This window comes from Bombyx mandarina, chromosome 08, assembly GCF_030267445.1.
Source record: "Bombyx mandarina strain Sakado chromosome 08, ASM3026744v2".
Classification (NCBI taxonomy): domain Eukaryota; kingdom Metazoa; phylum Arthropoda; class Insecta; order Lepidoptera; family Bombycidae; genus Bombyx; species Bombyx mandarina.
The window spans coordinates 6,271,659-6,295,759 of NC_143215.1; the positions used below are offsets into that span (position 1 = coordinate 6,271,659).

Sequence of the window (24,101 nt, forward strand, 5' to 3'; positions counted from 1 at the left end):
GATATTCACGTTGTCAAGTCTATGGTCTGTGATAACCACTTAACACCAGATAAGCCCTAATCTCGTTCATCACTTAAACATTAAAAAAACTACTAATACATTAATCGCCTTGATTTAGCCGCATAATTTCAATTGCCTAACATAGACAATCGTTGTAACAGGTAATAAAGATAAAATAACGGAGCTTCTTCTCGAAGGCTATGACCACATATTGGACGTTATTGACGAAGACGGTGTCGCCATAACAGATGTCGTGGCACAGCGTGACGACCCCGAAATGTCTCGTCTGCTGGCGTCGATACCAAGTTTTGAGGTATACTACATTTAAATGTATATTGGTGGAGGTAAGCCGCTATTCAGAGAATCTACATCATGGGATCCAGAAGAAACGGATACCTATATAACACCATTCTGCCTATATCTGCCGCGAGACAATATTGCGTTCGTTTTGAAGGGTCAGACAGCCGTGCAATAAAAATGCGGTCACAAAATTTCACTAAAGCTATGATTAACTAGCGTTTGAAACGATCTCGTGTTTGAAGGTGACCGGCATACATCTTATTTTTGTATGTGCCCCGGCAACCATCTGATCACAAGGTGGGTCTAGAAGATTGTACAAAGTGGGAATGAGTTGCTCGCTCCGGGCATTTCAATATTGTAATAATTGTTACGTTATTATACCCATTGTAAAAATAAATATTTAAAAAAAATCTAATATTAAAAAAAAAAACTAATGTTTAAAATAAAAAAAAGTCATGCCCGCTGAGTTTCTTGTCAATTCTTCTCAGGACGGAGGCTAGTTTTTGTGAATTGGTGGTAGTTCTTTTGACGTTCAAGAAGTATGTACTTTCATTTATGTTGAATAATTTTTTTTGATTTGATTTGATTTAATTTGATTTGGTTTGATTTAAACAAACCAAATAAGAATTACATCGTTGAAACGTCAATATACATAATATATTCTACTGGTGGTAGGGCGTCTGGTGAGCCCGCATAGATTGGTACTGCCACCATGGCTATTTCTGCCGTGCAGTAGTAGACAATGCATTTCATTCAACATTGATGTTTGGAACCGCAGTAAAAAGTTTAGTTGCAAAGCAACAGCTGTCATTTATATTTTTATAATTTTTAAATTTTGTTTCTAAAGTCAGTAAGAATAAACTGTCAGCCATGAAAGTTGCATCATAATTTTATTTTATTTTATTGTAAAAATCTTCCTCCTAACAAATCCAAAGAAAGTATAAATATCTAAATAAGAAACCGTCCGCTACATGGTCCATCGAGCCGAGATACCCAGGAAATAAGGAAAGTGATCCAAGTTTGATATTCAGGACAAATTAGTGATGTGTAACCCATTACTCTGTTTTTTGTTTAGATTATTTATATTTATCATATTACAAGCTGGGTTAACTATGTGGTTTGTTTAATGTGTTTTTGTTGGCATTTTTTGGTAATAGTCTGTCTTTCATACTTGTAAAATTATTATTTATTTATTAATTATAGGTGCGTACATAATAGTGTGATTGTATAGTTCATTTTAGTTGTCATTATAGTTCATTATTTCAATTATAACTTCTATCAATGCCAGATTAACTAGCTCGCTTCTCATCGATATATTCGATGCCGCTTCTGCCCAAAAACTTCCAAAATGAGTGAGAAAGATCAAAAGGAGTTAGATAAAAAACGAGCTAGTCTAAAAGGCCGATTGACTACATTCCGAAAGTACATCGAGGAATTGAGCGGTACGTTGAATCAGCAACAAGTAAATGAATTGCAATTAAGAATCGGTAAGATCGAATTATTATTTGAACAATATGACGTAGTACAAACTAAAATAGAATGCCTCGCTGACGATTTCAGCTCGCAAAGCACAGAGAGAGAAGATTTCGAATCGATTTATTACAAATCCCTTTCACAGGCTCAGGAGATTCTTTCTCGTAATTCTAAACTGTTACAAACCGATGTGCATAGTTTTGAGGGTTGCTCTCATGTGAGTAATCATAGCCTGGTTAAATTGCCTACCATTAGTCTACCCAAATTTAATGGTTCATATAACAACTGGCTGGAATTCCATGACACTTTCAGTAGTCTTATACATTCGAACGAGGCGATAGGAGAAATTAATAAATTCCACTACCTCAGGGCCTCGCTAGAAGGCTCTGCTGCTGTACTGCTTCAGGAGATTCAGTTCTCTGCCAGCAACTATTCTGTGGCGTGGAAGCTGTTATGTGAGAGGTACGATAATAAGCGCCTATTAATTCAAACACATGTTAATAATTTATTTAATATAGACGCAATAAAGAGTGAATCTTCGTTTAATTTAAGACGTTTCATAGATCAGCTGAATAAAAGCCTGAGAGCTTTAGAGTCGCTGGGCGAACCGACTGATCATTGGGACACTCTTCTCATCCACATGATGAGTCGTAAAATCGAACAGAAGACGCTGCGTGAATGGGAAGAGTGCAAAGGTCGTCTTGATAAAGAAAAACCCATTTCTTTGTCCATATTTCTCGATTTCATTAGTAACCGGGCCGATCTATTAGAAACGATGGAATTTACTCGCCCTAACTTTCCTCACACACAAGTTCAGCCACCATAGTCACCTAAAGGTCAGAAAATTAAAACATTAGTTTCTGTCTCCGGAACGCAGCTGTCGTCGAGTGGCGGCGCTAGTATTATTTCTGGTTCCGGTACAACATCGTGCCCACACTGTAAGGGTGAGCATTATCTTTATAATTGCGATAAATTTCTGAGCCTTAATAATGAGCAGAGATGGGAATTAATTCCTCAGTTCAAGGTGTGTTACAACTGCTTTCGTAGTGGTCACTATTCGAATCGCTGCAAAAAAGGTGGTTGTACTTTATGTAAGCGTAGGCATAATACGCTGCTGCACACCTATTCTAATAATAAACAGAGAATTAATCAGCCCGCTCCTAAGCGTGACACTACGGCAATCACCTCCGCCATCCAGCCTGAACCTCCTGGTAACCACGGCCTAACGTTAGCCACGTATTCTGCCGCCGCACCTTCAGAGATTAAGATTCAGAGTCAAGATGGTATGTTTGCGACGGCTCTCGTTAAAGTTGTCGATAGTAATGGTCACGAGCACATCATACGTGCTCTTCTGGATTGTGCGAGTTCGTCTTGCATAATTAGTGAGAAAACGGGTCGCTTATTGAATGCCAAGTATATTGATATAGATAAACCTATTTTCGGCATCGATAAGACTAGAACTAACACTTCAAAAATGTGTTATGTTTCTTTCAGTTCACGCACTGAAAATTATTCCAAATGTCTTCTTTGTTATGTATTGCCGTCCATAACTGACGACGTGCCTTGCCATTCATTTGATGTTTCGCATTTAAATATTCCCGCTAATATTATTTTAGCCGATCCCCAATTTTATAAGGCGTCAGAAATTGACATGATAATTGGATCTAATATCTTTTGGGATCTGCTCGGGACGCGAAAGATCAATCTGGGAGATAGCATCTCGATCCTCTGGGAAACTCGACTTGGCTGGTTGGTGGTTTCCATAGATCTAAGTGATGGTCATGGATCTGCTCCCCTAATGTGCAACTTCACAAAACTTGCAGACATTTCTCAAGATCTTGATCTCGGCGTTGATGACACTCAGAACTTGCTGTCGCGGTTCTGGCAGCTGAAGGAAGTAGGCCTTAAGTCATCATACTCCGAGGAGGAACGAAAATGTGAAGAACATTTCGTTAAAAATACGAAACGTCTAGCTGATGGTCGTTTTCGTATGCGTGTACCCTTAAAACAATCTGCGGACTGCTTAAGTGACGGACAGCTCTAGTTACCTGGCCACAATAAGCAGATCGGCCTTAAATGCAGTGACAAGAAGATCTCAGAGATCATCATTCACGACTTCTACGTGAATGATCTCCTCACGGGGACTCATTTCAGGAGGCGTTGGACATTAAGAAGAAAGTTGCCGCCGCAGAGCTCGCCTCCAACAGGATGCCTCTGCGCAAGTGGAAGTCCAACGATCCTACTCTGTCTTACCGGTGATCCGTGCGACGATAGTTCGTCCCTCAGTTTAAATGTCGGATCCCTTGAGTCGTGTAAGACATTAGGCCTCAATTGGCAGACAGCCACAGATGAGCTTTCTTTCTCTGTCGATTCGTGTGAAGCCTCGCCTTCTACGAAACGCTCTATGCTTTCTGTCACTGCACGCATTTTTGATCCCATGGGGTTAGTTTCTCCCTGCATTGTTCCTATTAAAATACTATTGCAGCGGCTATGGGTTCATAAGTTATCATGGGACGAACAGCTCCCATTTGAAATAGCCAAAATTTGGGCTAATTTAATTAAAAGCCTTCCGCTTTTAAATAATTTGTGCATCCCTCGCCTTATTGTTTGCGAGGCTTATACTTACGTGGATCTCCACATTTTTACAGATGCGTTGCAAAGCGCCTATCGTGCTTGCCTTTACGCGCGAAGCGCGAACGTGTATGGACGAATCAAGGTCTCGTTACTTATTGCCAAGAGGAAGGTGGCTCCATTAAAGCCAACTACGATCCCTCGGTTGGAGCTCTGTGGGGCTCTGGTAGGAGTGCGCCTCTACGAGAAGGCTATTGATTCGCTCCGGGTTCAGGTCAGGCATACTACTTTTTGGACTGACTCGACGATTGTGTTAGGCTGGCTTAAAATGTTGCCTAGTAAATTACAGCCTTTCGTTCGCAATCGTACGGTGGAGATCATGGAGAATCCAAACTCCCTGAAGTTCGTCCTGAAGTCTCGTTGCACCTTTCAGTTCCACGTGATGATTCATTTATTGATTTCAGCCGATTCTCAAACCTATCTCGACTAAAACGTGCTGTGGCCTATGCATTGAGATTCATAAATTTATGCAGAAAGCTATATCCACAAGCCAGCCATTTAAGCTCTAAAGAGTTACAGGACGCTTTGAACTTGATTATTAGGAAAGCTCAGCCTGAGTCGTTTGTCGAATACAAGCTCCTAACTCAGGGACATTCGTTATCTCCTAAAAGTCCCCTCAACAAGTTCAATGTCTTTCTTGATGACGCTCAAATTATGCGTGTTGGTGGCAAGTTTGGAAACGCGTCGGAGTTTTCGTATGAGAAAAAATATCCTAAATAATCCTACAGTCCACTCACATTCTCACAAAACTCGTATTCAAGGCTAAACATATTAGGCTTATGCACGCTGGACCCCAACTATTATTAGCTTCTATAAGAGAAGTCTACTGGCCTATTGGCGGTCGCAATTTGGCCAAGGCCACTCACCATAATTGTATAAGATGTATTCGCATGCGAGCACAAATAGTTACTCCTCTTATGGGAAATTTACCTGTGCACCGCCTCACTCCTGGTTGCCCGTTCGAGTGTGTAGGCATTGACTACGCTGGACCCATCTCGTCCGCTAACCGCCTTAGTCGAGGTTGTAGAATCGTTAAGGTCTACATCGCGATTTTTGTATGTTTCAAAACAAAGGCGATCCATATCGAATTAGTAGGTGATTTAACCAGCAATAGTTTTCTCTCTGCGCTACGCCGGTTTGTATCGCGGAGAGGTAAGCCTACTCATATATATTCGGACAATGGTACGTCATTCTTCGGTGCTTATAAACAAATCGGTACATTCTTAAAATCCAATTGCAATTCTTTGCCTGATGTTTTGTTCGAAGAAGGTATTAACTTCCACCTGTGTCCACCTTACTTTCCTCATTTTGGGGGTCTTTGGGAGGCAGGGGTTAAATCTATGAAATTCCATATGCACAGAGTATTGGGAAATTGTAACTTAGCTTATGAGGAATTGATCACTGTCCTAATACAAATCGAAGCAATATTGAATTCTCGGCCGCTGACTCCACTATCAAGCGATCCCGATGACATGATGCCGCTTACTCATGGGCATTTTCTCATTGGCCAACCCCTTACTGCAATGCCTGCTGCTGAGTACAAGGACTGCCGGCTAAGCCATCTCACCAGGTTCCAGCGGTTAGAGCTTCTGCGACAACATTTTTTCTTAATTGTGGCTCTCAGTGGCCTTTCAATCCAGTCCGGTACAGCGAGTCCAAACTCCATGAAGTTCATCCTGAAGTCTCGTTGCACCTTTCAGTTCCACGTGATAATTCATTTATTGATTTCAGCCGATTCTCAAACCTATCTCGACTAAAACGTGCTGTAGCCTATGCATTGAGATTCATAAATTTATGCAGAAAGCTATATCCACAAACCAGCCATTTAAGCTCTAAAGAGTTACAGAAAGCTTTGAACTTGATTACTAGGAAAGCTCAGTCTGAGTCGTTCGTCGAATACAAGCTCCTAACTCAGGAACATTCGTTATCTCCTAAAAGTCCCTTCAACAAGTTCAATGTCTTTCTTGATGACGCTCAAATTATGCGTGTTGGTGGCAGGTTTGGAAACGCGTCGGAGTTTTCGTATGAGAAAAAATATCCTATAATCCTACAGTCCACTCACATTCTCACAAAACTCGTATTCAAGGCTGAACATATTAAGCTTATGCACGCTGGACCCCAACTATTATTAGCTTCTATAAGAGAAGTCTACTGGCCTATTGGCGGTCGCAATTTGGCCAAGGCCACTTACCATAATTGTATAAGATGTACTCGCATGCGAGCATAAACAGTTTCTCCTCTTAAGGGAAATTTACCTGTGCACCGCCTCACTCCTGGTCGCCCGTTCGAGTGTGTAGGCATCGACTATGCTGGACCCATCTCGTCCGTTAACCGCCTTGGTCAAGGTTGTAGAATCGTTAAGGTCTCCATCGCGATTTTTGTGTGTTTCAAAACAAAGGCGATCCATATAGAATTAGTAGGTGATTTAACCAGCAATAGTTTTCTCTCTGCGCTACGCCGGTTTGTATCACGGAGAGTTAAGCCTACTCATATATATTCGGACAATGGTACGTCATTCGTCGGTGCGTATAAATCGGTACATTCTTAAAATCCAATTGCTATTCTTTGCCTGATGCTTTGATCGAAGAAGGTATTAACTTCCACCTGTGTCCACCTTACTCTCCTCATTTTGGGGGTCTTTGGGAGGCGGGGGTTAAATCTATTAAATTCCATATGCACAGAGTATTGGGAAATTGTAATTTAACTTATGAGGAATTGATCACTGTCCTAACGCAAATCGAAGCAATATTGAATTCTCGGCCGCTGACTCCACTATCAAGCGATCCCGATGACATGATGCCGCTTACTCCTGGGCATTTTCTCATTGGCCAGCCCTTTACTGCAATGCCTGCTGCTGAGTACTAGGACTACCGGCTAAGCAATCTCACCAGGTTCCAGCGGTTAGAACTTATGCGACAACATTTTTGGGCCAGATGGTCAAAGGAATACATTAGTGAGCTGCAGCAAAGAACAAAATGGCGCACCAATCAGTAATCGCTGCAGCTTCACAGCCTGGTTGTGGTGAAGGAAGACAATCTTCCGCCACTTAAATAGAGACTGGGCTGCATAGTAGCTGTCTATCCAGGGTCCGACGGAGTCAACCGGGTCGCAGACATTCGTACCTCAAGCGGAGTCATCAAGAGGTCTTTTAATAAGATTTGTCCCCTGATTGCGGATTAGTTTTGGGTTGAAAGGAAACCTTTCAACATCCGGGGGCATGTTTGGAACCGCAGTAAAAAGTTTAGTTGCAAAGCAACAGCTGTCATTAATATTTTTATAATTTTTAAATTTTGTTTCTAAAGTCAGTAAGAATAAACTGTCAGCCATGAAAGTTGCATCATAATTTTATTTTATTTTATTGTAAAAATCTTCCTCCTAACAAATCCAAAGAAAGTATAAATATCTAAATAAGAAACCGTCCGCTACATGTTTTTTTTTTTTTTTTTTTTTTTTATGGACAAAGAAATGGGCTTTTCTTTATCAAGACGACCTTTGCACTCTTCCCATTCACGCAGCGTCTTCTGTTCGATTTTACGACTCATCATGTGGATGAGAAGAGTGTCCCAATGATCAGTCGGTTCGCCCAGCGACTCTAAAGCTCTCAGGCTTTTATTCAGCTGATCTATGAAACGTCTTAAATTAAACGAAGATTCACTCTTTATTGCGTCTATATTAAATAAATTATTAACATGTGTTTGAATTAATAGGCGCTTATTATCGTACCTCTCACATAACAGCTTCCACGCCACAGAATAGTTGCTGGCAGAGAACTGAATCTCCTGAAGTAGTACAGCAGCAGAGCCTTCTAGCGAGGCCCTGAGGTAGTGGAATTTATTAATTTCTCCTATCGCCTCGTTCGAATGTATAAGACTACTGAAGGTGTCATGGAATTCCAGCCAATTGTTATATGAACCATTAAATTTGGGTAGGTTAATGGTAGGTAATTTAACCAGGCGATGATTGCTCACATGAGAACAACTCTCAAAACTATGCGCATCGGTTCGTAACAATTTAGAATTACGAGAAAGAATCTCCTGAGCCTGTGAAAGGGATTTGTAATAAATCGATTCGAAATCTTCTCTCTCTGTGCTTTGCGAGCTGAAATCGTCAGCGAGGCATTCTATTTTAGTTTGTACTACGTCATATTGTTCAAATAATAATTCGATCTTACCGATTCTTAATTGCAATTCATTTACTTGTTGCTGATTTAACGTACCGCTCAATTCCTCGATGTACTTTCTGAATGTAGTCAATCGGCCTTGTTAATTTAAATTTAATTGTTAATTTAATTAATTTCTTTGTAAAAGAAAGTATTAAAACAAAATCGCTATGTGGTATATGTGACGGTACTCATTGTACAACACAAGATATTTGACAAATGCCTGAATCTCGCTTACGACATTTTCAAGATAGGCTTGCAAATATACAAGTTCCGAACAACATTGGGAACCGTTTGTTTCGATATCGAATAGAGGGAACTCGCTTTCGTCCCCGTCATCTCACTGCCGGAGTCCCGCAAGGCTCCGCGTTCTTCCCGTTATTTAGTTTGTATATCAATGATATACTATGTAATTACGGATCCTCCTGATCCATTAAAAGTGCTTTTAGGTACCACAAGGACCCGTCACCGTCCTCGTCGAACCCGCCGCTTGCAACGAAGGGCTCGACGAGTGAATTAACCCATAGACACAGCCCACTGAGTTTTTCGCCGGATCTTTTTTTAAATTTTTTTTATTGCCTTCATTGCCTTCTCAACCGAGCAATACCAACTGCTCGGTGGAAAATCTTCCCTCCGTCGTTAAGCATCCCACAGTATAAACTGATAAATGCCCAAGAATAATTACCTATTAAAATCACAATTTAAAAACATACACAAAACACAAAGTTGTGCTTATTGTAGCTTTCATTTATCCAAGGAATCCCGTGAGTCCCTCCACGGTGCGGTGAGGCGAGGGGACATGACCACGATGCAACGGATCCTTTCTACTGGAGACGGAAGGAACTTAGCTCGGAGCCAGAACTCATTCGGTAGAACCGCATTACACGTCGCCGTACTAGCTCAACATGAAGACATAGTTGAACAACTAGCTCAGAATTACCCAGAGTTGTTACGTATTGGCGATAATGTGAGTTTTATAATCAATCACTAATTTAATTTAAAAAAATCACAATTCAGAAATTCTATTCCAATTATATATATATACCCTTCAGATTATAGATAGGATAGTATCTACATACTTACTACCTATATCTTTAAATATATATTTTTTTATTAGGCAAATCGTCATTATATCATATAATAATAAGAAATTAAATGACTCATGCATCGCTGCTATACATAGTTTCCCCAGGATTACCTATTGTGACAGGCTGATAGGATTCTACAGTAAAGTATGTACCCCCCCCCCTTTCTAATAACAATGCAAATCAATATAAAATATACAGAACACCTTCAAAAAATATGCTACTATATTACTTGTTTTATATTGAAACTAATTTAACGATGCAAAATAGGTTTATATTTAAAGCGCAGTTTAAACAAAAAGGAATTCATCTTGTACATTTTGACGCGTAAATCTATATGGGATTTTAGTTATTATTTTGTGTACATAACCATCGATCTATTACCACAGATCGATGTACCTACATAACTATAAACACATCAGTTCAAAATTGACTAAATTCGCGCTTCAAAAAGGCTTTATTTACGTACTTTTCAGTTGGAACGAACTCCTTTACACTACGCGATGGGAGTAGAAAAGATCGAGTCCCTAAGTAGAGTTCTAATAAAAGCTGGAGCAAAACGCGTCCTCAAGGATCTCAAGGGTCGACAGCCATCTTATTACTTCATGAACAAATCAGACATACTGCGGCTCAAAGAGGAAGAAGATGTATTTTGACCAGCCTCTCGACGAAAAGTAATGTACCTACCGAGTAGTTAAATAGTTTGGATCTCAAGTGTTAGAAAGTTAAAAACAAGAAATCGTATAGGTAAATAGAACGGTACACGTTGATTTAAGGAATGCTTTTTAATGCTTTTTAAAGTGCACTTATTTCTTTCTGCAATGTTTAAATTAAAATTTTCTATAATAGTTATGTAATGAACTTGAAGGGACCCTGAATTTTAATAAATGTTTAAGTATATCAGACAAATGTGTTTTATTTTCGAACAACAAACAACACTTATTTTAAACTCTGAACATTATGTAACTACATGAAATGTTTTACAAAATTCCAAAATGTGTTCTAAATAAATATAATCTAGAAATTTTTTTTAAACTAAAATATTCCATCTACAAATGAAGAAAAAACTTCTTGGATGATCACGTCGTAGATTGCCAAGGCACAGGGTTTATGTACATCTGTGATACAGATCCACGCATACCTTAAAACATGCAACGTTCATAATTAATAAGTTTAATAAATTCAACTATTATAAACTAATTTCAAATTATTTTAAAACTATCGTTTGACTTGGTCTAAAGATAAATGTTCTCAGACAGTAAAAGATAGTGCGTCTAAGCTAGGTGCATTGATCTTTCATTGGATGAAACTTTATACAAACACTCACTTAGTTCTCCTTGATTAAGTGGTACAGGTAAAGGTTTATTTTTGCTGGTACGTAGCCAGTCACGATAGGCACGTTCGCCTTTTGCGCGCCTTCGTTCCTCTTCAATAGCAGCACGTGCTGCTTTACGTTCCTCCCGAGTCTTCATCACTGTTAATTATTACATATATATCTTCTATATATATAAAAATGAATTTCTGTTCTTTTTTTTTTAAGGGTTATTTTCCTACCTAAGCTGATAGCCTTAAGAGGCTATTTCAGCATAACCTTAACTAGTAGGTGAGCTCACGGGGCTCAAACCTGACGACGTTGCTAACGCGAACTCTAGCAAGAGGCGTGCTTCGCAGAATCTACCGCCGGATCGGGAACGCGACCCATTGAGAAGATCCGGCGTGAAACTCAGTGGGCTGTGTCTGGGTTAATTTACTAGTCGAGCCCTTCGTCGCAAGCGACGGGCTCGACGAGAACGATGACCGGTGCTTGAGGTACCTAAAAGCCCCGTTAGTGGATCGGGAGGATCCGAAATGACGTGTTTTGGGCGACGTCGACTGCTTTCCATTCTGTCCGCAGGATCGGAAATGTAGTTACCGGCGGCCACGATGAGAGGGTTCTCGTGTCGTGCCGCTTTATCGAAGTGGTAAAGTATAAAATGAATGCTATACTCTAAAAAAGGGTTTTTTTGGAGTATAGCATAGCAGGGGTGCAGATAAAATTGATAAAATTGCTAGCTCGCCTTTCATTTCTTCTTCTTTTTTCTTGATCCAGTCGGCTAACTTTTCTTCCTTTTCCCTTTCACGCTTAAGTCTCTCTTGTTCTACATTCTCATGTTCCCTGTAGCGGTGCATGATCTCCTCTGCTTTTCGCCTTTCGTTTTGCATTCGTTTGCGCTCCAACCATTTTCGGTAAGATGCCTCACGTTGTTCGGGTGTGGTTGCAGGGATAGTGTGTTGTTTTTGTTTTTCCAAACGCGCCTTTTCGCGCTTCTGAAAAACGAATCAAAAAAGGTACGATAGACTTTAAACTCTGTCCTTTTTTCCTACCTAAGCTGATAGCCTTGAGAGGCTAATTTTCAGCTTAACCTTAACTAGTAGGTGAGCTCACGGGGCTCAAACTGGAGTGATGCTAATACTGGCCCTAGCAAGAGCAGTGCTTCGCAGAATCTACCACCGGATCGGAAACGCGACCCACTGAGAAGATCCGGCGAGAAACTCAGTGGGTTGTGTCTATGGGTTAATTTGCTCGTCGAGCCCTTCGTCGCAAGCGACGGGTTCGACGGGGACGGTGACCGGTACTTGTGGTACCTAAAAGCACCGTTAATGGATCGGGAGGATCCGTAATGACGTGTTTTGGGCGACGTCGACTGTTTACCATTCTGTCTACAGGATCGGGTAGTAGTTTCCAGTGGCCACGACAAGAGGGTTCTCATGTTGTGCCGCCTTCTCAAAGTGAACTCTGTCCGTTGAACAATGAATTAATCGCAAGCCTCACTTCTTGCTCCTTGCGCGCCAACCACTGACGAAAAGCTTCCTGTTTCTTTTTCTCGTTACGTTCTCGCTCTTCTTTTGCAGTTGTAGTCGTAGAAATAGATGCCACGGATAGTCGAAAAGTGTCTGGTCCATCTTCACGATAAGTACGATCGTTACGAGGTGTGTCTTCATCTATGTCAACTTGAATGTGACCTCCCAGTAACGTACAAGATTTTCTTTTCAGACTTGTTGAAGATACACTCGAATCCCGTCCACTTAAGAATGGGGTCGAATTACTCCTGTAATCGCTGTGTGGGTGCGGAGTGACGTCATCAACACAAGAACCCGTCTGCAGTGACGTCGCTGAATGCGTTGCTTCAATCTTTTCAACGTAAATGGCTGGGTTAATGTACCTAGTTTTGCTTTTTCTGGATGCAACTGAATCGGAGTCGCTATGGTAATAAGTATTTTCGCCAGCTTCGTCAAAAACATGGTTGTATCGTTTCAATTCACAATCTGATCTATTGCGAGCGCTATCCCCGAAATGACCTCGGTTCATATTTGCAATTATTGTTAGTAAATCATAAGTACAAGGTTTTGTAAAATTTTCGAAAAATACTTTGTAAGAAAACCCAATTAAACTGCGCAGTAATGACAGCCTAACTTTTAAAAAAATGCAATGACATTCACATGGCCAGGATTACATTATAACTTTTTCAAAAAGTATTATTGAGTTAGCTTTTATTCCAATCGATTTAATGGTTCCGTATTCAAATGATAAAACTCTCAAATAATTTTTATAAGACGTGATGTCTGACTGTTCGTATTCGAACTTCACAACCACTGGTAATGGGAATTAATGCGATTGCGTGAAGCCAAATCATCAGGCAGGTATTTTATGTACCTACATACATACATATATTATATACACGCAGTGGTGGATTTACACTAGGGGCAGTCGGGGCAAGTGCCCAGAGCGGCAAGATTTTGAAAGTAAAAAAATTTTTTTTAGTCTTATCAAGATTGCTCAATATAATTCATTAATTCTATTAATTAATAATTTTCTGTTTACCTAATTGATAATTCAACAAATTCAATTCACCCATTATTTGTGAATTATAATATTGATACTTTTGGTAAAAATTTATAATCAAAATGATTTAATCAATTTATTTCCTTGGACATTTAAAATTATAATGGATTTTTCTATTTTCTGGAATTAAAGAAATTTAATTAACTTTTTTTTATGTAATATGATTATGAGTCACCCTTAGTGCAAAATTTATTATTGGTAGAAAAAAAACAAATATTTATTTATGTTTTTGGAATATTGGGGCGGATTTTTTTCCGGTGCCCAGGAGCGGCATTAAGTTTAAATCTGGCCCCGTATACACATAACATTCGCGGACCAACGAATACTGAACGAATTTATAAATTATAGTGACAAATTAGTAATTAACCACCACTACCAAGGTAGGAACGATGGATAGCCATTTATAAATAAAATTGAAAATTTCCTACTTTTTTATTAATTTTATATTCAAGTTTTTGCATTCTTCTATTCATTGACATGTACAGCTAATGACTATTTTTAAGAAAATACAAACACTGAGGTTTTGCGTGCAGTTACAAGTTCAGAGACATGACGAAATTTGACAAACGATTGTTAGTTCAAGTTCTATAAGATCAAGTTTCTATAGATCATCGGTACCCGTTGTTAAATTTCCTTGCATGTGCTCGTGCAACATTCTGCGGTGAGTCGAGACTGAAATGAATAATTGCTGAGCACAAAAGTTATCAGTTAACAGTAAGATGTTTTCTTTTTTTTTATTGCCTAGATGGGTGTACGAGCCCACAGCCCACCTGGTGTTAAGTGGTTACTGGAGCTCATAGACATCTATGACGGAAATGCGGCACCCACCTTGAGATATAAGTTCTAAGATCTGGGTATATTATGTAGTTACAACGGCTGCCCCACCCTTCGTAAAGACCCCGTAAAGATCAAACAATTAGATACAGTCATCGGCACATGTTATGAGCTCTGACCTTGACATGCGCAGAAGTGCATTTTTGAGTGTCTGGGGGCACGAGATGAAGAACGAAAGTGACGCCGACCATATCGATTATATGATTAGATAGTCCCACCTCGCGTCACAAACCACCAGTTGCGATTTGTTCCGTGTTGTACACGCACATCACCACACTACACTACGCAGCAACTACACTTTCGTGCAATTTTATTAACCACACATTTTTTATCAACCTCATTTAATTCTTCCACGTACAAACTTCTTATGAATCATTTACTATAGATAAATGTACATTTGTACGATGTACATTTAGTACCACAAGTATGTACCTACATATTTATAATAATATTATTTGATACTTTTTAGTAGGTAGTGGATATTTTTTTCTTGAATTGATTGATCAATAATGATTGGATTAATCAATACTGGTAGAGATAACATATGGAATTGTTTATAAGTACCTTAATTACTGTCTCAAGTGGGTAGCAGTAAGATTCTCATATAAAGATATCAGTTAGAAATAGGTTTAAGTATATCTATTATTGATATGCTTTCCCTGGCTTGCTCTTGTGAGCAACCAATTAAAATTTACGAAAATCCAAAACTTAAGAATATTCGTGTATATCTTCCATATCCGTTACCACACGGGACATTTACTTTTCGACAACAAACCGGTTCTACTAAAAAAATTTTTTTTTTAAATACGTCCACTGTAGCCTGTGGCCCGAGTAATCGGCGTTTAACATTTGGTGTAGTAATGAGCTTTAAATCTATTATTAGATTTTTACATAATTATATAAACATTTTAAGTTCTATAAATCTAAAAACTAATCCGCAAGTAGTTATTCCACAAAAAAATCGAATAATGAAATCGAATTAAATAAAAACATATAAATGCATAAGATCAAGTATTACTAAAAATTGTAGGCAGCGGCTTAACTGTGCCCGAGATTACTGTGTGCTCAGTGCGAGTTTTTTAACGCTCTCGATAGCGTGAAAGTTAGTTCATATTTGTACGGAATGGGATATTTGCCTAGGTTTGCCGCTAGGGGCGCTGTTCCAACTGCATACAAAATTGGGTAACTTTTACGCTATCGAGAAAGTTAAAAAACTCGCACTAAGCACACTGATGTCCATGAGCGATGGTGTCTTACTATTGGGTGTGATGTATGCTAGCCTCCTTACCATAGCAATAAAAAAGTGGCTCATTGGACCTTAGTTGGGATTTTTTAAATGTTTTTGAAATTAAAACAAGTTATTTTCATAAAAATGTATTTTATCGATATTCAGTAGGTATACATTAAATAATAATTATTTAATGACAAAGAGCCAATCACATCACGTTTTGTAAATTTTCCGGGATGTTATTGAAATTTCACTAGGAAACATTTAGTTCGTAAGAATTAAATAACAATGAGGTTCAAAACAATTTAATCAATCAGTTTTGCGCGTAACAAAAAATATCAATATGAATGAGCGGAGTCACTCAAGTATTTTCAAACTTTGATTTTACCATAGCATAGAAACAATTTAATTTTGCTCAGTCGATTGACACAATAAATCATCCAGTTACTATATTTGATTAACATTATAAGAGACGCAATAAACTGTATTTTGAAATATAACTGTTTCAATGGACAGTTCGTTGTTAAGCTTGAAAAGTTATAAGTTTTGCTATGATATTACAAAGAGGGAATTGATTATTTTGATATAATATCCAGTATGTATGAAGATAAAGGTCGAATGAAAATTATTTCAAATTAGATTATTTGAGATTTAAATTGTGTTGTAGAAATAACCGAAAATGTATCATGTTACTACACTAAGTTTAAAAATAAGAATTATTTATTACATATATTTCTAATTAATACTGTTGATGTAATGAATAGAGGATCCTAATACAAAGTAACAGTTTTAGTGAAACAATAAAATCTGTGTTAATATGAAGATTATTTTGGTCAATGTTTAATGATGATAATAACAAATGAACCCTAAGAGAGGATTTTATTATTTAAAAATATTTACAGTAACAATGCCATTCAACCTTTACCTGTCATAGTGTTAAAAAAATGTTTCCGCGTTATTCAAATTCTCACATTATCCTTACAAACATGTGTATGGTTACTAATTGAGATTATGGCCTAATATAATGACTCAGCATTCGATGAACGTGGTTTTTTAATCTTCTCTAAGTTTTTGATGACAATGTCGTGGAGCGAGCAGTAACGATTGCGGATCTCGCACATTACCAACCAGAGTGACAAATATTCTTTTTCATCCAATTCCTGGAATATACATATTATACCTCAATTTTCTAAAAACGTTACTTAATGTACATATACTTGTATACAGATACAAAACAAGTGTTTTAGTATACCATTTGTATCAAAAGGGTTAAAGAGTTCATAGCTATAGTTCGGCAGTACCCTGCCATAAAACTGTCTATGAGCTAATGTAGGCAGGCAGTGGGTACTCATTTACCAAATAATTGAAAGCAATATACTGTCTTTCTATGTGCGCAGTTGGATATTTAATTAGTGTGTAGATTTAAACACCCTAATAATGTTCTTAATGGTGGTAGGACCTCTCGTAAGTCCGCACGGGTAGGTACCACCACCCTGCCTATTTCTGCCATGAAGCAGTAATGCGTTTCGGTTTGAAGGCTGGGGCAGCCGTTGTAACCATACTGAGACCTTAGAACTTCTATCTCAAGGTGGGTGGCGCATTTACGTTGTAGATGTCTATGGGCTCCAGTAACCACTTAACACCAGGTGGGCTGTGAGCTCGTCCACCCATCAAAGCAATAAAAAAAAAGTTCTCAAACAGATATTCAACAGAAAATAATACATTGAGTCAATTATCTGACTTCCTTAATAATACTTTTTGATAAATGCTGCATATGTCAGCATCTTTAAAAAAACACGAGTAAAGCCATTTAGAACACGAACCTAACATTTTATTTAAATTACTCACTCTAACAGCTCTTCTGTAGTCATCAATGTGGGGGTATTTGGCAACTTTGGATACTATTTTAGCCCTGGATATGAAATATCGTGAGATTTGATCAAAAAAAGCAGCTGCCTCTGATTCTACTGACTGTATCTCTGCCAGTGTATCCTCTTGTATTGAAACACCGAAATTGTTCCCATCCTCAATTTTCGGAATCATAAATGAAATCCACATTTTGAGCTGAAACAATTTAAAAAACACTTGTTATTTCTTCCTTTTTTGTTACTCGAGGTTAATAAATTTATAATATATATAATAAATAGTATTCAGAAAAATATGTTTTAATTAATTCCTTCTAAAATTGATTAAGTTAAGCTAATTCCAAAATATAAAATAATATAGATTACACATAAGATGAAATGGACACAAAATTACTACTCACTTAACAAATTATAGAAAAAAATTCATGTACATAAAATTTATTATTTTATGGACTATAAAAGAAAGTTTATATATTATATTTATAGGGGTTACATAAATATAGGTATAGAATAAAAGTAGTACTCTATTAGCCTTCATATGTATCTGAATGCAAAATTCTTATATTTTTAAGAGCTTCATACATAAGAATTTGGTACTTGTTTTCAAAACTCTCAAAAAAGTACACTTACTAAGTTTGAATCTTCAACAAGTTCCCTAATGTGTGGCTTAACAAGATGTATAAGATCACTGAGTGGCTTGTTGCAGGGTACTGAACCATTCGGCAGTACATAAACCCGAGTTCCTTCTATGGTTGAGTTGCTGGATAACTCAGATGAGTCCAGTCTTTGACGTTTAGCATTTGGCTCATTGTTTGACGTTGCAGGCGGTGTTGGTATTGGAATGTTTAAATCCTGAAATTAAATCATTACCAACATTCAAAATGTAAAAATACTTGATTTCATCAGAATATTGTAAGTTATTCTATTTAAGAATAGTGACCCGCCCTCGCTTCGCTTCGGAAACATTAAAACACACATAAAACCAAAAAATAAAAAATAAAATAAAAAAAGTAGCCTATGTTCATCAGGGACAATGTCGGCTTCTAATGGAAAAAGAATTTTTCAAATCGGTCCAGTAGTTTCGGAGCCTATTCGAAACAAACAAACAAACAAATCTTTCCTCTTTATAACATTAGTATAGATATAGAAGTATAGATAAAGGTAAAAGTACTTTATTATTGCCATTGTGGCAGATGAGCATATGGCTAACCTGATGTTAAGTAGTCACTGTAGCTCATGGACATCAACAATGCTAGATAATGAGGCAAAGGCAAAGTGCTGCCAACTATTCAGGACTCTCAAGTGATGCAATAATGCTAGATTTGAAATCAGTAATGGCCATTATTTATTTTTTTGTTAAACTTTCAAGGGCTTGGGCCCACCTAGTGTTAAGTGATTGCCCACCTTCAATCAATAGTTCTAAGGTCTCAATTTTAACAGTACAATGGCTGCTCCACCCTTCAAAACAAAACGCATTACTGCTTCACAACAGAAATAGGCAGGGTGGTGGTGCACACTCAAAAGACATCCTAGCATATTCTTTTGGCCTATCTATATCAAGATTTACTGATCATGCATGTTGATGTGAGACTAATTAAATTATTTAACTGTTAAGTTGATTTCTAAATAAGTAGACAAATATTTGTTATACATAATTATTACTATATACACACAGAATTAATCAACTAACTTTTAATGGCATTTCAACATTACCTCCAAAATGGGCACAGTACATTTGGGTGTACATGACAGAAATGTTTCTTGAATGTTGTAAAGGGAAAAACTGCTACGAGTTAATAAATTTGATTTTCTAATGAGTGACTAGAGAGAGACCTTGATGATGAATCTAGTGACAGTTTGTAAGAAGAAAAAAACAGGGCATTGATACACAGTCACTTTATAACTCTTTGACCTTATGAAAAGCATCCAGTTCATAAAACAGTTTGAATTTGTTGTTTCATTTATTTATTTCAGTGACAAAAAAATTATCTTCACCCTCTTTATTATAATCAATGTTAACTGAATTTTGACTAGCCATTTCCAACTGAACATGGAAATTCTCAATTAAAAGAGTAAAAGCGATTACATTTGCCAAAATGCAATGTGCAAAACGCTTTTTCCAAATAAAAATCTAAAGCTTAACATTTGCCTTGTTTTCAAGTATTTGAATAAAAACAGCAGTTGGCATAAGGCATAAATAAGACAGAAAGATAAGACCTGTTTAGTAAAAACATGTTTATAATTCCATTTTAAGCCATTTATAATTCTGAATGTTAAACCCAAAAAGAGAATAAGCTGTTATCCAGCCTTATACCCTTATATACTTATGATGATGAGTGATTATTGCCACTCATAGACATCAGTAATCCCAGGGGTAGAGCCACACCACTGCCTACTGTTAAGCATTACAAGATACTAGCTACACATATGTATATTGATGTTGTGAGAAATCTCAGAAGAGATAAAAATGCTAGCATTAATAGTTTTATAAAATGTATTTTAAAACAATTCATTCGTATCATATAAGTTTAAAAATTTATTGTTTATATATTAATTAAGTTATACGAATTTACATATTATGACCAATAGTCAAAAAAATTTGAGAATTTATATTGGAAATTTAAGATTTTATGTAACATTTTATGTATATATGTTTAAGTGGAGAGCTTATAAGAGTTTGAAAGACAGTTTATAACAATGTAACTTATTTTATTCACATATTTTATTCCTTTAAAAAGATTTTAGATAAGGCGACTCTAGGAAAAAGAATAGGAAAATCATTTTGACTTTTGAGCCTTAGGAAACTTCTGGAAATACACTATGCGAAATAGAAAGTTCTAAATACGAAACTTCTGTACGAAATAGTAATAAAAATGTCGCGATATTCACCTGATGTACGTCCGATAAATTCCGATTTTGAAAGTTTGATGTCTCTAGTAACTCATTTAATTTCACTATCTTTTCTGGGAAACCTTTAATTATCAAATGCTCCGCCTTTACTTTCAAAGAATCTTTGTAGTCTTGGACCTGAAATACACACGAGCCAATTATGTCGCCACCTGATAATCAAATTCATTGGACGATACAGCAGAACACCATGGCGTGTTGAGGTTATGTTGATTTTGCTCGAAACTTACAGCTCCCATTATGACGACTTGTAACAGATTATTCCCTCTGTAAAATTCAGTGATCAGAAGTGTTATATTCAGAATGTAAAGTGAATGATTTTTCAATTAACAAACGGTAAATTAAAATTATGGTCGCACGCACTGATCAACAGACTACAGACGATACTCGTGTCAAACAAAGCGATATTGTTAAAGCTATTTTATTTAATTTACCTTTTTTGCAACGTCTGTCATTATGAGATGAATTACTTTATAGGGATTTAATAAAGATTAATCCCTTTTTTACTGTTTTTAAACAAAAACCGCACTTTTGCAAAGTTATCAATTACTCGTGTATTATGAATGTATGAATTTTGGTTTTTGTAAGTCTTAAGGTGCGTTCATATTCAAAGACTGACAGTTCAAAACATATTTTACACTAATGTATTTTACGTTTACTTTCTAGATCCTGCATGTGTTTAACGTTTTTTATTTCTATTTTCCATTTCTTATTTTTTCCTTTCTGCATTCATTTTTATTTTATAGGTCGATAGCATTAGTTTTTTTTAATTTCATAGGTATCTACCTACTTATTTAAAAAAGTCCTGATACAATGTTTTGTTATGCACTAGAGTATGAAACCTATTATATAGAGGTAGTAACGTAAATAAATTATTAAAATTGTGAGATATATTATTTGTTTCTAGCTTTCTCAGCTTTATTAATTAACCCTGTGTAGTCTATGTATAAATTTAACTGGGAATTACGACAGGAACGAATTTGCGTTTTAAATCCCGCAAATAAGTATCGAATTTTACGATATCGATTCGATACGAATCGAATACGTACTTAACCAATAACTAATTACATTGAATTCAGTTCATAAAATATATTTGTTAATAATTTTTTTTTTCACTAAACATACATTTATAGAGTGATTTTTTTTCTACCTATAGTTATAGCCTTGGGAGGCTATTTCAGCTTCTCCTTGACGTGTAGGTGAGCTCACGGGGCTCAAACCGGGAGTGCTGCTAACATTGGCCTTGACAAGAGCAGTGCTTCGCAGAATCTACCACTGGACCGGAAAAGCTGCAGGTTCGACGAGAACGGTGACCGGTGCTTGAAGTCTCTAAAATCACTGTTAGTGGATCGGGAGGATCCGAATTGACATGCTTAGGGCGACGTCGACTATTTACCATTCGGTCTGCAGAATCGGGTCTTGTGCGACAAAAGTAACCTATTTATAATAGAACAGTAACAGTAGTTTGTTCATTAATTTTCCTGAATACCGCCATAAACAATTGTTGACATGCGTTGGAGTTAACCAACAATTTTAACATTGAGGAAACAGTTAACTCTAACCAATCTTAGTTAATTGAGTAGTAGCAGGGTTCCACCGATATATCATACGATGTAATACTTGTTCATAAAAGTATTAACACACGCTCCGCCGCAAATGGAGCAAACCATATCAGAAGTGTTAACCAGCAGTCTGAGGCAGACTTAACTAATAATAAATATGTTCGCAGGACCACGCCACAGACGATCAGATTTGGTTTAGTAGCAAAACAAATTGGTGGTAAGTTCGAACCAAATTGGAGCGTGTGTAAATGCTTTATATAAACTGTATTGTTTATGCCATACTGTTTTAGGTTACATATAGATAATAAATACAGTTAATTGGTTACATAAGTTGTTTTTAAAAATATACAAAATCCTTCATTTTAAATACAACATATGGATAATATGTTACTGCCATCTACAGGACTAACTAGAAACTAAACGAAGAGAAGCCATCTAGTGGCCGACGCCCATAAACATTTTTGTTGAGTGCATAGATTATACACTTAATATATTGAGTGCTTAACTAAATAATAGGGGTTAAAGTATGAAATTGCCAATTTATTGTAATAGGTACGGTACTTCGAATTGACTTAGAAACATGGCATGAGATTTTTAAGTAAAATCTTTTTCAAGTGGTACCTATCAGGTTCTGCTTTTAAAAAATAATAAGCAACATTTGATTATCAACTTTCAGTTGTTTTTTTATTCAGCTTAGGCAAGAAAGATGGATACTTTGAAAATTCGAGTGATTTTTGAATACGAGTTCCGACGCGGCGACGCCGGACGCGGAACTAACGCTGCAGGAACAGCTCACAATATCAATGTTGCGCAAAAGCAAAGGGAGAGAACTGCTAATGAACGCACCTTGTGATTTGGTTTAAACGCTTTCGTGATGGAAATTTTGATTTGAAGATCGAACCATGTGAAAAACCGCCCACACATGTGAATAACAATGAATTGAAAGAGATAGTGGAAGCCGATCCGAGTCAAACTATCCAGGAATTAGCGGCATGGCTGGTATCAACAATATTGACTCATTTGCGCCAAATTAATAAAAAAAAAAATGAATCAGTCAGATCTTGCTGCAACGGACTAGGTACCTTTTTTCGTGATTTTGACAATTTTCTACGTGATAAAATGATTTTCAATTTTTCAGTAGGTACCTACAAATCAGCAATTTCATACTTCAACCCCTAATATTAAGTGTTATTACCTATCTATGATTGATATCATATTTAATGCCGGCCACTGTTTGCGCGCATGTGAAGGGCCGTCAAACATTAATTCGCAAACCTAGCGGCTGCTCAAAGGTTCACATACTCAATTTGCGAACCCGTTTGCGCTCCCTCCTACACTTGTTTACGAATGTCTCACGAATTTCTCCTCCTTTTTAATTCGTCAATAGAACATTGAAGAGAAAAAGAGTTTTGAATTCTTTCTCAGACATCATTAACAGCCATGCTGTTTTTATGGGATTTCTTTTGATGAAGATACGCTACACAGTAGACGTCACGAATTATGAAAATGGCGATACGTCCGTTACCTTCGCAATCGTCGGCGCAACTGGGCAAACGAATGTGTGGGAAACTACGCGAAGGTTCGCGGTTCGCGCGCTTTGATGTCTGTTAAAAAACCGACACAGCTTGGAAAACCACGAATGCAGCGAAAACTTTGCATAATCATTTGCAAATGTCGTCCCACACTTGCGGGTTTGCGTATTGGCGCGCATGTGAGTGACCGGTATAAGATTCAAATATTCCAAATAAGATATGACCTAAGGGTCTATGTTACCAGGTCACAAAAAAAAAAATAGATTCAAATGCAATTGAGACTTTTTGGCGGGAACGCAAGGTGTCAAGTTGTGCGATTTGTTTTATTTTGTCTATTTAGTGTTTCTTCAGTTTTAAATGTGTAATATCGGTGGTTTATTAACTGTTTAGTATCTGAGAAAGTGCACAAATGTTGGAAAATGACACAAAGCCGTTGGACGTAACTTCTCGGGATCCTCCAAAAAGTCCACTGAAAAAATCTCAGTATTACCACCATTTTACTGAGATTATATTTCATCCCATATCATGTCATCTCATTTCATTTAATTTCATCCCAGTTGATTAACGTCTCAAATTCTTCATTTCATTTCACTCCATATTATCATTTTTCATAAAAATATCCCATATCATATCATCTCATCT

The 24,101-nt window shown here is 37.2% G+C and overlaps 3 protein-coding genes across 5 annotated transcripts in view; 1 reads left to right on the top strand and 2 right to left on the bottom strand.

Annotated features, from left to right (window-relative positions):
* The window catches only part of LOC149502506 (uncharacterized), a 42,784-nt gene extending 32,227 nt beyond the window's left edge, over positions 1-10,557 (top strand). The window contains exons 19-21 of one of the 2 annotated variants that reach the window (XM_089729085.1): positions 162-313; positions 9,321-9,530; positions 10,125-10,557. In XM_089729085.1, coding sequence (XP_089585211.1) covers positions 162-313; positions 9,321-9,530; positions 10,125-10,304 — 542 coding nt within the window. In that variant the 3' untranslated portion in view covers positions 10,305-10,557. Of the gene's footprint in view, positions 1-161; positions 314-9,304; positions 9,531-10,124 lie in introns of those variants that run through there. The other variant, XM_089729086.1, reaches the window with a different exon arrangement.
* Positions 10,558-10,649: 92 nt separating this feature from the next.
* Positions 10,650-13,302, bottom strand: LOC149502507 (uncharacterized). Its single transcript, XM_089729087.1, has 4 exons — positions 12,461-13,302; positions 11,706-11,955; positions 10,976-11,122; positions 10,650-10,789 (listed from the first exon to the last, which is right to left on the bottom strand). The coding sequence occupies exons 1-4, from the start codon at positions 12,995-12,997 to the stop codon at positions 10,728-10,730; spliced, it is 996 nt and encodes a 331-aa protein (XP_089585213.1). The 5' UTR covers positions 12,998-13,302; the 3' UTR covers positions 10,650-10,727.
* A 2,424-nt stretch (positions 13,303-15,726) lies between these two features.
* REG (proteasome regulator gamma) lies at positions 15,727-21,195 on the bottom strand. 2 transcript variants are annotated; one of them, XM_089729089.1, is made up of 6 exons: positions 20,800-21,161; positions 20,596-20,632; positions 20,348-20,485; positions 18,089-18,310; positions 17,442-17,657; positions 15,727-16,753 (listed from the first exon to the last, which is right to left on the bottom strand). In XM_089729089.1, exons 2-6 carry the CDS (start codon positions 20,602-20,604, stop codon positions 16,610-16,612), a joined length of 729 nt encoding a protein of 242 aa, XP_089585215.1. In that variant the 5' UTR covers positions 20,605-20,632; positions 20,800-21,161; the 3' UTR covers positions 15,727-16,609. The 2 variants fall into 2 exon arrangements, with proteins under 2 accessions (XP_089585215.1, XP_089585214.1); XM_089729088.1 differs by lacking the exon at positions 20,596-20,632 and having other exon boundaries at positions 20,800-21,195.
* Between the last annotated feature and the right edge of the window lie 2,906 nt (positions 21,196-24,101).

Coding starts and splice junctions, on each gene's coding strand:
- REG (XM_089729088.1), bottom strand. CDS start 20,820: ATGACAGACGTTGCAAAAAAG. Junction 17,658..18,088: donor TTGTTGAAGATTCAAACTTA/GTAAGTGTACTT, acceptor AAATTGTTTCAG/CTCAAAATGTGGATTTCATT. Junction 16,754..17,441: donor ACTACAGAAGAGCTGTTAGA/GTGAGTAATTTA, acceptor TGTATATTCCAG/GAATTGGATGAAAAAGAATA.
- LOC149502507 (XM_089729087.1), bottom strand. CDS start 12,997: ATGAACCGAGGTCATTTCGGGGATAGCGCTCGCAATAGATCAGATTGT. Junction 11,123..11,705: donor AAAAGAAGAAGAAATGAAAG/GCGAGCTAGCAA, acceptor AATAATTAACAG/TGATGAAGACTCGGGAGGAA. Junction 10,790..10,975: donor ACTTAATCAAGGAGAACTAA/GTGAGTGTTTGT, acceptor GCATGTTTTAAG/GTATGCGTGGATCTGTATCA.